This window comes from Colletes latitarsis, chromosome 14 (genome assembly GCF_051014445.1).
Source record: "Colletes latitarsis isolate SP2378_abdomen chromosome 14, iyColLati1, whole genome shotgun sequence".
Lineage (NCBI taxonomy): Eukaryota > Metazoa > Arthropoda > Insecta > Hymenoptera > Colletidae > Colletes > Colletes latitarsis.
The window spans coordinates 25,978,558-25,991,907 of record NC_135147.1 but is presented as its reverse complement, the minus strand read 5'-3'; the positions used below and the strand labels follow the sequence as shown (position 1 = coordinate 25,991,907).

General features: G+C 44.6%; 1 protein-coding gene across 1 annotated transcript in view; it reads right to left on the bottom strand.

Annotated features, from left to right (window-relative positions):
* LOC143349785 (nephrin) overlaps nucleotides 1–13,350 on the bottom strand; it is a 135,353-nt gene that overhangs the window by 45,198 nt on the left and 76,805 nt on the right. Inside the window, exons 6-7 of the mRNA XM_076781312.1 lie at nucleotides 12,242–12,469; nucleotides 2,247–2,398 (exon numbers count right to left, since the gene is read on the bottom strand). Of these exons, the coding sequence (XP_076637427.1) occupies nucleotides 2,247–2,398; nucleotides 12,242–12,469 (380 nt within the window). The remainder of the gene's footprint in view (nucleotides 1–2,246; nucleotides 2,399–12,241; nucleotides 12,470–13,350) is intronic.

Here is a 13,350-nt window from a genome sequence, read left to right as displayed (position 1 = left end):
ACACAGAGTATATTTTCGGTGAAGAATTTTTTTCTCCAAAGTACGTAGAATTTCAGGGATACGTCTATTCATAAAAAATGATTGTAATTAACACCCTTAGCTAAAAATAATTTTTTTAGAACGACTTGAAATTTTTTAATAACGTTTTAACGAAGCCTCAATCAAGAAATTGATATTCTTAATTTTCGTCCTATTTTGGCCTCTAGAATCTCCCATTAAAATTTTTCCCAGTGGTGGTCGAACACACTGTATAATTTCCGCGAACTTTCCACTTTTGCAGCAGTATAGAATTTTCAAACGATTTACCTTTTAAAAATCGTTATTATCATACGCATATTTATACTATTAAATTTCATAAACGGATCGAGACGCGTTAGTAAACAGGTCCCGAGCGCGGAATATCTTTGGCGAGAATTTGAAAACGAATTTCCAAGAGTAATTCGTAAGAAACGGGACGCGTCGAGAGTTACGAGTGGCCGTGTCGTTGGCATACCACCGTTGCCGCATTGTGGTACGCATATTTTTTCACCCCTTCCTCTACACCCCTTTGTGCCGCCCTTCTCGTATTTAGCCAACGCGTACGCGCGACCCGTGATTTCTAGAGCGCGCCAACGAGCCACCTACACGTTCCACCTCCGAGACCCACCGGAAACGCGCGATTCTTCAGGATTTCGTCTCTCTTTTTAAAAAAAAAAAACGTTCCCGCGACGAGGATTACGTCGAGCATCCGGAGTTTACAGTTTACATCGGACTGTATGGCGTTCAGAACTTCTCGACCGGATTGCAATCGGAAAAGTTGCGACACGTCGCGCAACTCGCTTCGACATTTAATTTATTTTCAACAAAAATCGATCGCGTCTCTGTTCGTCCAAGAGCCCCTCGAAAATAATTATTATCTCCTGGTGCGTTTCGCGTTTTGAATACTCGAAAACAAGGCTACAGTTTCTGATTACCAAACGTTCTGAAACTTCCTTCGTTCCGTAGGCGATTATATTTTAATTTTAACGTTGAATAATCTTAGAAGCTCCGAATATAAATTGTGGATTTTGGAATGGATAATTCCCACAGACTATTTTGCTCGGGACATGGTTGCTTTCTATTCCATTTTGTTTGTTCTTCGCGTCTCCCTTGCCTCGACAGGAATTTTTGTTCGTATCAAAGGGTTCGGTACCGTATAAACGAATCGAATTAAATTGTCGAGCGAATTTGTGGGTGGGAGGGGGAGGGGAGTGCGGCGCTGCTTAACAGTTTCAATCTCATCGGCAATCTATCTCGGATACGCGGCGCAACGACGTCGTTACAGTTTTCGCCCGAAATCCACTTAGTCGCCCCAATATCGTGGCCGCTCATCCGTGGGGGAGTCGGGGCTAATTTTATCGGAACAACGGCTCGCGAGTCGCTTAATCTTGCCGGAAGTGGCTGGCGCGGATCGACCGAGCTTTCCCTCGCCGTACTCGTTACGCGTTTGATCCATCGGGCTCAAGTTCCAGGACGACCCCGTCCTTGCGCTCCTGTTTCCTTGTTTGGGGGGGACGAGAAGGATCCGTAAGGTTTACTGGATCAGGATTTGAGCCCGGAGGAAAGAAATTTCAGATTCGAGCAACAAGACGGTAGCCGCGGTGTAGGTGGGGAGTACGAAGAAAATGCAAAGGAAGGGAGTAAACGCGTAGAAGAAGCGACCGGGATGCTCGAGGAGACAAATTTATTTCTAGGAACGTTCTCGCGCGACCTGTCATTGAAACTTTATTCCCCTTATCGAGAATCGTTATCGACAAGTCGTTATTCTTATTCCACTGAAGTCTGAGACGGTTTCTCGAACGGGCCGATGGGGTGAGCATCAATCGTCGGTAAAAAACGCTCCGTCTCGTTTGGAGGGCATCAAATATCGCGACGTTGTCACGCCTTTTGTCGTTTTTCGATTTCTCTTCCTGTTCTGTCGCGCGTGACGTTTCCTTCCTTCCGAAGGTATCGCGTCTCTTCGACGAGGTTTATTAAAAGCTGATAAAACTCGTTTGCGGTATCGAGCAACCCTCGAACCGTAGAATTCTAATTTTCCCCGCAACCGTTAAATCTGTCGAAGAAAAATTGATAAGGAAGTAATCGGACTCGTCAGTCGAGTTTTCATTTTTACACGAGTCGCGTTCGTAGCTCTGTAATCGACGAGTAATGGATGTAATTTAATTAAAGGGAAGCTCGAATCGATTCGATCGTGATTCGTACGAAGATTGCAATCTGCTCTTACTCACGTTTCTGATCGTCCTCTTGAGCTGCTTCGAAGCTTTCCACCAGGTTAAAACGGCCGACGGCTTTGATCCCGTGCTCTGACACCTAGTCTCGTACTTCTTCCCTGCCGATAGGATCTTGTCCTTCCCCATAATTTCGACTTTCAGCGGCTTCACTGGAAGCAGATATCGACAGACGCATCGATCAAAGGATTGCTTTACGACGATGGACTAAAGCGACCGAGGAAAAAGCCGTTTCTAGTCGGCCAAATCGCGAGATTCGTTTCACGTCGCCCTTTTCCTCGGCGCTCGCCCTGTAAAAATCCTCGAGAGAAACGCAAAGACGGACATTAGCTTGGAAATATACGAGTCTGTATCGTGCTCGTAAAAAATTTATTAAACCCTGGAGATCGGTCGTTCGCGATAGGGATTATCGGGCATGATAATTGGAGAGCCTCCAGATTCCCAACCGTCCGAAGGAAATCGTTTTCTATCGTCGAGCAATAAGGAATTGAAACAATTACGATCAACTTATACCAATAGCGGGACACGCAAAGGTCCGCCGCGAGAAAAGAACGATAAGTCGTTCGCGAGACTCTTTCGTTTCATCGAGAAATAAACGCCGCCTCGAACGGCAGACCTCCGTCGAGACTTTGCGATACTTTGAACGCGATAAATCGTCGTTTAACTTGTCGTTTCTCGAGCGTTTCGATTAATTGTTCCGCGGGCTAAAAATAATTAAGAACCACCGGTGTGGGTGATCGTTCCTTATTGTTCGATCGACGATTTCCAATTCCTCGAGAGGCTTGTTTCGAAGCGTTCGCTCTGGCAAGAATCCGCGGGTTGGCGCCAAAGGGGAACAGGTCCGGAAGTAAATCAAACGCGCGAAAGCCCGCTGGTGTTGGATGCGTATATTTGAGCCTCGAATATAGTTTACAATTAGTATATTTAACGAATTCACGCTCGCGGTGGGACGGGAGGGGATTCCACCCAACGGTATTCGTTGGAGTCGCGAAAAACTAGGTGTTTGAAAAATGTCATTATGGGAACTGTTAATGTCGCAATTAGCGGCTTCGCGCGAACACAAAGGAAGACCGACGCTATCCGCATCGGAGAATTCCATCAAGTCACGTTGACGGTAGCCTTTCACTGGGACTGACTCGTTATTAATTGGATGACGAGATTGCGGGCACGCGTCTGACCAACGGGAAAATAACCGAGTATTAATTAAACGTTCCGACCGGTTCGTACGCTCGGAAACCGTCCGCTGACGCAAAGCGGCGACGGCGTAACCATTCCTCGTTACCGGTCTGTAATCATCTGCCATTGTTCGCGGCTGTTAAAGCGTCCGTTACTTCGTGTCTACGCGTTTCCGGTTCCCGCAACTCTGCGGCAAGAGAGAGAGAGATATCAAGAGAGAAAGAGAGAGGGACGAGGACGGAGTTGAATCTTTTAAGCGGGTCGATTAACGATCGCGAGACCTCGCATCCGAGGATATTCTTCGTTCGCCGCCGCCGCCGCCGCCGCCGCTCGGCAGAAAAGTTTCTCGTCGGGCTCGTTACGAGGCCACGGTTCGTTCCGCCTTTAGAAAGATTCTGATCGCTCCGCGACTTCTTCGACTTTAGCCCGGCGGAGATAAATACAGCGCAGGGGCCGTCGACGGAGCCTCGTAGCCGCGCGGCGAAAGATTCCCAACTTTCCACTGATCCGTGCAAGACCCGGGGGAAACTTTGCTCAGACGTAAATTTGCCGTGCCAGGTGACTTTACGGGGTTGGACCACTTGAATAACCGTAGTTATTTCTTTCAGCGTGACGAGCGTCGCTACATTCTGAAAGGCTCGCGAGATGCGCCGTTTTCTATTTAGTTTTTCTATTTCTCTTTCGGTACTCGCGGTTCTTGGTTCTCACCGTGGGAGTCTTCCGTTCGGGTTCGTCCGGTTTAAAACTTCAAACTGACCCTGAAATTCGGTGAACTTTTTTTCATTTTGTTGAACTTTACGACAATCGTGGCGACACGTTGAGACAGAGGGATGTATCGCAGTAAACCATTAGCGAATACGCAGTCACGCGTGGCACGTCATATCTTGAAAACGCGATGATCGAAATCCCATAAAGTCGAGGCAAAGTTCTTAACGAGACCTGTAACTTATGGGGTAATCAAAGTCTGCCTGAAATCTCAGGAGCATAAATTTTCGTATTTACAAATCGCGTTCGAGTAATATTTGGGTATCCTCGGTGGTGTTCGTAAACGATAAGATGAAAGGCGAGAATAGGCTGTTATTAAATTCAACTGGAATCGATTCTGTAAATTATTTAAATTCGATACGCGTCGTTTGTCGATGCGAAATCCATCGGTGTAATTAAACTTATGACTTCGTGCAGCGAGTAGATCGAGTTTGCGCAAACACGGTTATCTCGTTACTCCGCGAAACGCGAAATTTGTTTATGCGATTTGCCGCGCGCCGGGCAATTCCGGGCACGAAATTTTCCTTCAGCGATGCGGTAAACAAAATACGGGGCAAAGAGAAAAAAAAAAAAAATAGGAAGGGCAAACTATGCGTTATGCAGCGGGCCGTTGCGTCGTCCTAGCTGGGTGAAAAGTGTGTCAGAGCCAGACTACGGCCGCGGAGAACTTTTTTGTTCCCCCTCTGTCCACAATTCTGATGCACTTACTGATCCTGACAGTTTCGCGTGTTTCGGAACAGCGGTCCCGTTCGTTGTCCAAACAAAAAGTTTCCTCGTTTCGCGCATCTCGCCGGAAATGAAACAAAGACTCTCGCCGATTACTCGCACCTTTTTCCTCGTTTTTTCCGGCCCCCGCGGAACGAATCCTGAAGAGGCTGCAAAAACGTTGCGCTTCTCCCGTCCGAGAGACGAATTTTGTTTAAGGGGTTACGCCACCTTTGCGAGCAGAAAGGTACACGATTTTTTTTACAGAGATAGTTTAAACGCTTCCTAATTATATAGAAAAAAATTAATCGAGAAAATTGTTACAGGGATACGAATATAATGGGTTTAAACAGCGTGTTTACGTTTAATGTTCGCGTGGAAAGTTTTTATTTTAAATTTCTATAGTATGCTTTGTTTCGTCGTCGACACGATGGCTTAATTACTGCACCGAATGTGCCGGGAACCGTGTGTTTTTAGACATTTTTTTTTAATCAAGAGAATGCACATTCAAGAATATTTTTCAATACTTGAAAGTGTCATTGGTGATGTATGGTGGGTTGCGCGTGACAGGAGCGACAGCGTGTTTCGGTGAACAACCTTGGACGGTGTACACGATTTCCCGATAACGGCTTATCCGAATGAAAAAAATTAAATAGTCCCGCAAAACTGCATTAATGCCGCTATCGCGCGATGGATGGTCTTTCAAAAAATATTGAGGAACGTTCACTTTATACCCGTTCGAACAAAAGAATTGATTCGTGCGTGAAACTCACTCGGTCAAATTCAACTTTGATAAAAAACTATTTAACCTCTTTTTTTTCGAAAAACGTCAGAGACACGATAGACGTTGGTTATTTCAATGTCTATTTTAAATTTGAAATGCATTCGTTCCGTAGTTTTTTTCATATCATGTACACCGTTTTGAAAAATATGGTTTCGAGAATAGTCGAGTTAAAATTTCAATTGTACCTTTTATTGCGTATAAACTTCAAACGTTTCCGTTCCGGAAAGTCGGCTACGAAGTTTCATCGATAATAATTTAGTTAAACTACAAATTGCTGAAAGAGTTTTCCGGTTTGTTTCGAACAAAGTGTTGCTCGAGGGATTAAAGAAGCATTAGCTAATGATAATGTGCTCCGAGCAGCGATCCTAACTGTTATAACCAAGATAAAAATGGTGTGGGGTAACAATTATTATCTCGATTAAAATGTTTTTTGTGCATAGAGATACTTTGGGAATTAATTGTTCGGAAATTTGTTGGAATAGCTGCTTTCGTATCGTTGCAATATTTCGATATTTTCGAAGCGAGTGATTTGGAAAACGTCCGCCGTAAGCGTCAGCGATTAGAAAAGTTTCTTTCACCGCGTATCGCTACATCTTTCCGTTAGCGTCGACCGGGAAAAAAGTTTTCGAAAAGCAACGAGAGAAAAATTGAGATCGATAAGGGTCGGCTGGAACGGAATGGAAAAAGTGGAACGACGCAGCGCGGCAGCACGCCGCAAGAAAAAAACGTCCGCGTAATTAGAAGTCGTGGGGAACGCGAGGGAAAACAAAAACAGCCGGAAAATTATAGCCGGCGGAACTTGAGGGCAAAGATGAGATTTAATTTGTAAATCAAAATTCATGTCGTTGGCTAACGGAGCCGCGAGGTTGACTCTGGTTTTTAACGGTCTCGTTTCAGCCTCCAGATAATCTTTACAGTTTTCTTGCCACCTCTTCCCTCGACATTACGCCGCTGTGTTTCTTGTAATTCGCGTTTTAAATTCATCGCAGGGCTTTTGTGCCGGCGAGCGACGCCAGCGACAAAAAGAAACGTCTGAAATCGGGTCGAGAACCAAAAGTGGAGGATTCCGTTCGCGCGTCGGTTTCCTCGAACGTCTTGCGACGTATTCACGCGTTTAATAAGTATCGTGGTTCGTGCGTTCAGCGCCGGGGGAACAATGCGTCCGGAAAAAAGACAAGAAAAGTCGGATAAAAAACGAGGAAAGAAGTAGCGAAATGGGGACGGAATAGAGGGAAAAAGTAATCGGGGAGAAGTTTAAATGGCTCGTTTGTAGATTAAGTCGGTTAGTCCTTGGAACGAGCGAACATTACGGAACCGTCCGAATGCGCCGATCCTGCGAATTGTCGACTTAAGTGAAATTTCGCCGAGACCAGGCACGATTCTAAGTGATATTATTGCCATAATTTGGCAAAGCCCGCAGCTCGTATCGTTATGTTCTCATCAAGGATGACGCTGCTAACAGTTTCTCGCTTGCTGTTTAAAGGAATCGACGATTTCGACTCTCTACAAGCCAAATTATATTTGCCCTTGTAAAACAAATCGTATCGATCGCGAAATAGATTTTTCTCCAAACTATACTATTGGTATATTCACCGATAACGAGACTAATTCTCGCGTCGATACCTGTTTCTTTTATATTACAAAAGGGAGAAAGATAATTTGATCCCCGCGGGTTTCGTTATCAGGTTACGACGAGCAAGTTCACTCGTCACGAGAGTGGTTTAAATCCTTCCGTACTTACTTGTCTCAGGAAGGGTACTTTCAAGAGTCGTTACGCCATTTGCGTCTCCGCTGTCCCACGAATGTCTGTAGTTTCGTTTCAGTTTGGAAAATCGGACGTTTCGTGTTCCTTGAAAATCCTGTCGCGGTGCAAACTTTGTCGTTCGAGGGAATCTTTATTTTTCGCAAACACGATTACGAATATAAATCGCTCTTTGTTCCTTTCGTTTTACATAAAGAAATTCGAGTCGAAAGGCACGGAAGAAGTTACGTTTCTATTGGAGAAAATTTGGTCCGACGTCTGATCAATGGTTGGTACTTACTACTGGCCGTTCGACCAATGTTCGACTCTTACTACTTACTCCTGAGTTTTTCCAAGTTTGCTCTAACATTAATGGTACGACCTTCGAGTCCCAGACATAGGACTGTAATTAAAGAATACTAGAAACACCAAATCAGTGTATCAGATGTATTCTGTGCAATTCGAAATGTTAAGATTTTTAGCCATGAAAGACTAACGAGCTTCGGGGGGCAAACTCTTTTCGGAAGCAGGCTCGTTAATTTTCTTACTAATTAGCGTAAAATCGATTACGTCGTCGGGTTGGCCGGTGCATTTTTGTCAAATGAGATTTCTTTGTGGGCGGAATGTAAAGATTCCCCACCCCCCCGGGTTTGTTTTATCGAGCCACGTTCTCTAGTTCTGTGCGCTAATGAAAATGAACCACGCCGCTAGTATGCTTCAGCAAAATGTTCTCGTAATTTACGGTCGTTCCTTCCTATTCGCGGTAACCTTTTCATGTCGTGAAACAGTCTTGTTAAATCGGCAAATTATCAGTCGCGGCGGATGTCGGGGTTGAAAAGATGTTCCGCGGAACCGAATCTACGGAAAAGTATCCGTTCCTCGGATCCAGCTGCGACTCTCGAATCCTGCGCCGCGGTTTCCGATACGCAAATATGCAAATATATTCGATGCAAATCGTAAAAAGTCACTTCAGCCGGGGCTACACTTTCGGTCGGAGTTGCGTGTGCATCGGCATTCGTTAGAATTTCAAGCGTATCGACCAAGAATTCTCCAATTATTCGACGTGCACTTCATCTGTCGTGCTTCCAATTAGTCCCAGATATTAATAGAAACAAAGAGGCTTTATCTTTCTTTTGGTCGTAACAAAATTGAATCGAAATCAACTAATTTACGTTAGCTTTCCTTTCGTATTCGTTTCGCTCATTTCCACACGACGAAAAGAGTTCTACGCATGTTTCCCTCTTTCGTGAATTTATTGTTAAGATCTCAAAACGAGTTATTCCAGTTTCGAACGAGAAAAGCGTTCACCCATTTCCTGTAAATTAACTTTCAGATGGTAAAGCTTTTCGTTTTGAATATCGTTTAACAATACTCCTTAAAATTCTTCCAGCTCGAGGAATTCATTTTTCCCAGTTGAGTATCGAGTTTCTCAAGTGTTTATAACACGAAGAAAACGCTCGAATCTTTTAACGGGGACGCAGAGTAACCAGTATTCGTTCGGAGTGCTTTTATATCGAGATAAAAGCTTCTTAAACAATCTGTACGCTCTGGGGCCACGCGTTGCGCTTCCTGTCGCTCCTCGCCGCGGAGAAACGATCATGAAATATTTATACAAATATTTAAGGTAAATTTATACACGGGTTCTCCTCGTCCGTGCAAATAAACGACTCCTCGATCGAGGATGCGATCGACTCGCGCGTCTGCCGTCCACTCTCTTCTTGAGCTCGTTAGACTTTCAAGTAGTTGAACGGGAGTGCTCCTCGATTATTTGCGGCGCGCCTCATCTAACCCGATTCCAATTAACGAAGGATAGAGGGACGAAGTTACCGATGAGTTTCGATGTTTCATCCAGACGGTAAGCAACGAGTGGCTGTTAGACATCGTCGAAGAAAATTACGAGGGAATTCTCGAGCGGTTGACCACTTAACGCTAAGTCGCGCCGTGCTCGTCGATCGTTCCGTGAAACCGAAGTTAAGAAAGACAAATCGGTCGTATACTATGGCCGAGTCGATGTTTCTCTCCGGTACGCGTCTTAATTGCGATCGTTGCGACGATTTCACCGATTCACCGGGGAACCACCGATCGAGATTTTTAGTCCAAGTGTCTGGGCATCCGGTTTATCCTCTGTCGAGTACAAAGATCTAGGAGACGTGGAATCATTTCGACGATGCACCGTTTCTTATTTACTCGGGAACAAAGTCGAACAGTGTTGTACGATCACAGTGACACTGTGGTTCCAGTCTCGTACTTGTATTTTTCTCGATTGACAAAGTGGAGTTGCGCGAAAGTAAGTTGATAAAAGTCTTCCGTCGGGGAAGAGTTCGCGAAGCTTTAGGCGAACCGTGTGAGTCCGCGCGTGCGAGGACAGGGTGTCAGAGTTGAGCAGAAGGTCGCTGGGAGAAGAACCTTTAGAACGTAACGGACAAGTTTGGCGACGAAGTGGGGTCCCGAGAGTGCTGGATAATGGAAAGTCGAGCGAGGACGTGCATTATTGCGCGTGCCGTCGTTCGCCGATGTTAAATAAATCGAAATATCTAATAACGTTCTTTTCCAACGCGGCTACTTATAAAGGATAGCATGGCGGAGAGAAGGTCCTCGAGTGGTTAGAGTAAATGGGAAGGGGAGAAGAGAGGGAGAGGAACGAAAGCGAAAGGTGATAAAAAAGTTTCTCTTTTACATCGAATCTCTCTTTTTGGAGAATATTTTCTGCATGCTTTAAAGGCGGTTTTCAGTTAGCGCGTATTTCCCAAGCGGCTCTTTTGCATTAGCGCCGACACCTTCGTCCAGAATTACTCGCTTCGGTTTCTTCCTGTATCCGTCGCTAACCAAGACTTGCCGTGGTGGGCAATTTAATTTAAACTTGTTTGTTCGCCTAGAAAGTTTCTCGCTAGCTGCGATGAATCTCGAGCGCACCGATGAGCCAGCGGACCGACTTTTATAAAATTATTAATATTAATTTTCCGCATCGACCGACGACTGCGATCGTTGCAGAGAGAGTTTTTAATCGAATCACGGATTATGGAAATTTAATATTCGTCTGGTAACCGGATGAATCCCGCGACATGAGTTTTATCTCGGAGGACAGTGTGTCTCTCGCGCGGGAAGATTTCCTGAAAGTTTCGCGTAGCCTCCAATTTTGGGGAAAGTACGTAGAATTATTTATTTAGTCATTACTGTTACGCTTTTTCATGTATAACAAACTAGAAGTAGGGAAGAGAAAAATTTGAACTTGAACGCAAGTAGAAATATCGATCAATGGTCAGACGTTCCCATTTATTCGTAACAAAACAAGTTGGAAAATTATAGATGCAACGAACGCATAATAGATTGCAATTTTCGCATAGATACAGATGAGACAATGTCTTAGGGATATGACTTCGAGGTTGTAACAGTGATTCGTGTATGCAGATGAGATCCAAGCAGGTGGATGATAAGTAGCATCAGATACGAAGGATGTCGGTTCAAGTTTGAGTTCCACAAGGAGTTGCTCGATGTTAGAATTTAGTTTTAGATAGAATCAACAACTCACGATAACACTCAGCATTCGAACATTCACGCTCCTCCATTTACATGTCAAACTTATCCAAACGCAATACAAATGTATCTTGGCGCACGAAACTATGCACGCGGAAGAGATCGTTGCAGACGACGATAATTCCCGGATTCGTTGTCCGCAACCCACCAAATATTTCATCCCTTTTTCCGTGATTGAACTAGTGTTCTGGTTGATATTAATTCTCTCTGATTAATATTCTCCATTGACGCTCGGTGACGTTTCCACCGAGTAAACGGGAAACGTTCTGCTCCTCGATCGAACGTTTACAGGTCACCGGCGTCGAAAAGAGATTAACCGTTGGTTCCGATTCTCTGCAATTATTCCAATGAAATATTTATTCGTAATATTTTTTTTCCTTTTTTTTTTTTTTATTCACGACTATTTGTTTTTCTCTCGATTTGTTCAATTGTTCCGAACCATCGATCGCGGCGTACGTACGCGTACGAATTCCATAAAATTTAATTGAACATCGTTGCTGGTGTACCGCGCCATATTGGCGGTCGCGGCACGCCACAATTTGGACAATTTCAGACAATTGTAGAAATAACGTTTATTAATGACATCGGTGTACTGATTGCCTTTCGATCGCGATTCACAACGGTCCGCGACGCGTTCACCGTCTCGTGTATTTTTGTTTTCGTTGCAGTCGCTCGAAAAACATTTCAATTTCGTCTCTACGGATCTATCCATCGTCAGTTTTATTGCCATTGTCGATGTTCATTCATATCGCGACCGTTTCGGCGGAAAAAGTTGGTTCGGGAAAGTTGCACGCGAAACGGTTAAATATTCGGTCCGTTCTCGGTTAAAATCGGGGAAAACGCCCGCGCGTCCGCGCTCGATACGCGTTCCCTCTTGTCTGAAGTGCTTTGGTCGCTTCCATTCGACGCGCGATCGCGTGTACGGAACGTACAAAAAAAAAAAAAAGAGAAAAGGAAGAACAAAATTCGTTCTGTTCGAACGCATACGTACCGGGTGATCGTAAAACGAAATCTCTGTGGGCGGGACAAATAAAGTTGTTCCCTGCTTCACGGGTAATTAGCGTCGTTAATTATTGATAGTTCATTAGCATAACCGGGTCGACTTTTACAGTCGAACGGGGGGAAAAATTACCTACTGTGATTTTAAATAGATCGAACAACTCTATTAAAATCTTTTTGTCGGCGAAGCGGGACAGTCCTTCGATTCTAAGCTAAAGTCAAGTAGCAGGATTATTTATTTTTTTACTACATACATTTTGGTTTGTTGTAAAAAACGGTAGATTCACTTACTGTAAAGTTCGATGATGACAGCGGTGGTGAGCGGCGGCGCTAAATGAGTATTGCTCGCCTTGCAGAACAATTTGGCGTGGTAGTGGTTTCTCGTGAGACCCTTCAACGTCACGTTGCTTATGGTTACAGAGTTGGTTTCACCCCCTGGCCCTTGGGTCTCCCGAACCTCCGACTGCGCATCAATTATCTGCGACTCCAGATACCACGTTACTCGAGGTCTGGGTTTACCTGAATCGAAACAGATAGGCTACCTTAGAACACCTGAGTAATGCAATTTATCTATCCGCAAGCTTACTTGTTCGTTTTTCACGTAAATTTTACTTTCAATCTCCTCGACAGCTACGATCGAAACGATACCAATGAAAAGTTTCATTCTCTCTATAAGTTTAACTATTTAAAAAATATTCTTAAATAGTACAACTCTTGGCGATTAAAATAAGAATAAAATAAATCGCTATATTTTGGCAAGTTTCGTTTTATGTTTGTAATAAAATAGAGTCGAGTCGACGTTGCATCGCGAGATACTTCGATCGCAGGTTCGTATAGAAGTCGAGAAAATTGTATAATCGAAGTTTTCTCGCTAATCGGGGGTCATCGAGATTCATAGTGGACTAAGAATCGTTTACGGTGCGGGTGGAATTATAGGGCATCCTGCAATCTATTTGACGGAGTGCTCTCTGTCGCTTATCCGTAGCAAACAGGTCGATTGTCGGTCAGGCAATCCGAGCAGTTGAATCAATCTGAGTAGCCGGCGCATCGAGACGGCTGCCGTGTCTACGGATGTGTATCAGTGGCTGCAAGCTAGTCGTCAATCAAGTCGCTCGACGGGTCTTACTCGGCCGCAACAATAGCGATCGCAATGGAAACCGCTCGACGTCTGTTCGTCAATTTATTGTTCCCGATGTACCGTCTGCACGGACACCTAATTCCCTAGGTTAATTATTCGCGCAAACTTGTCGCTTAGGAACCGAGGAATGTCGCCGGGCGTAATTAGACGAAGATTCGTGGGACAATAATGAGATTCGCCGTCGGTATCTTTTAACAGGTACACGATAACGTCTCTCCGAAGACTGTACGGCGAATTGCTTGTAATTGACAGGGGGATCGAC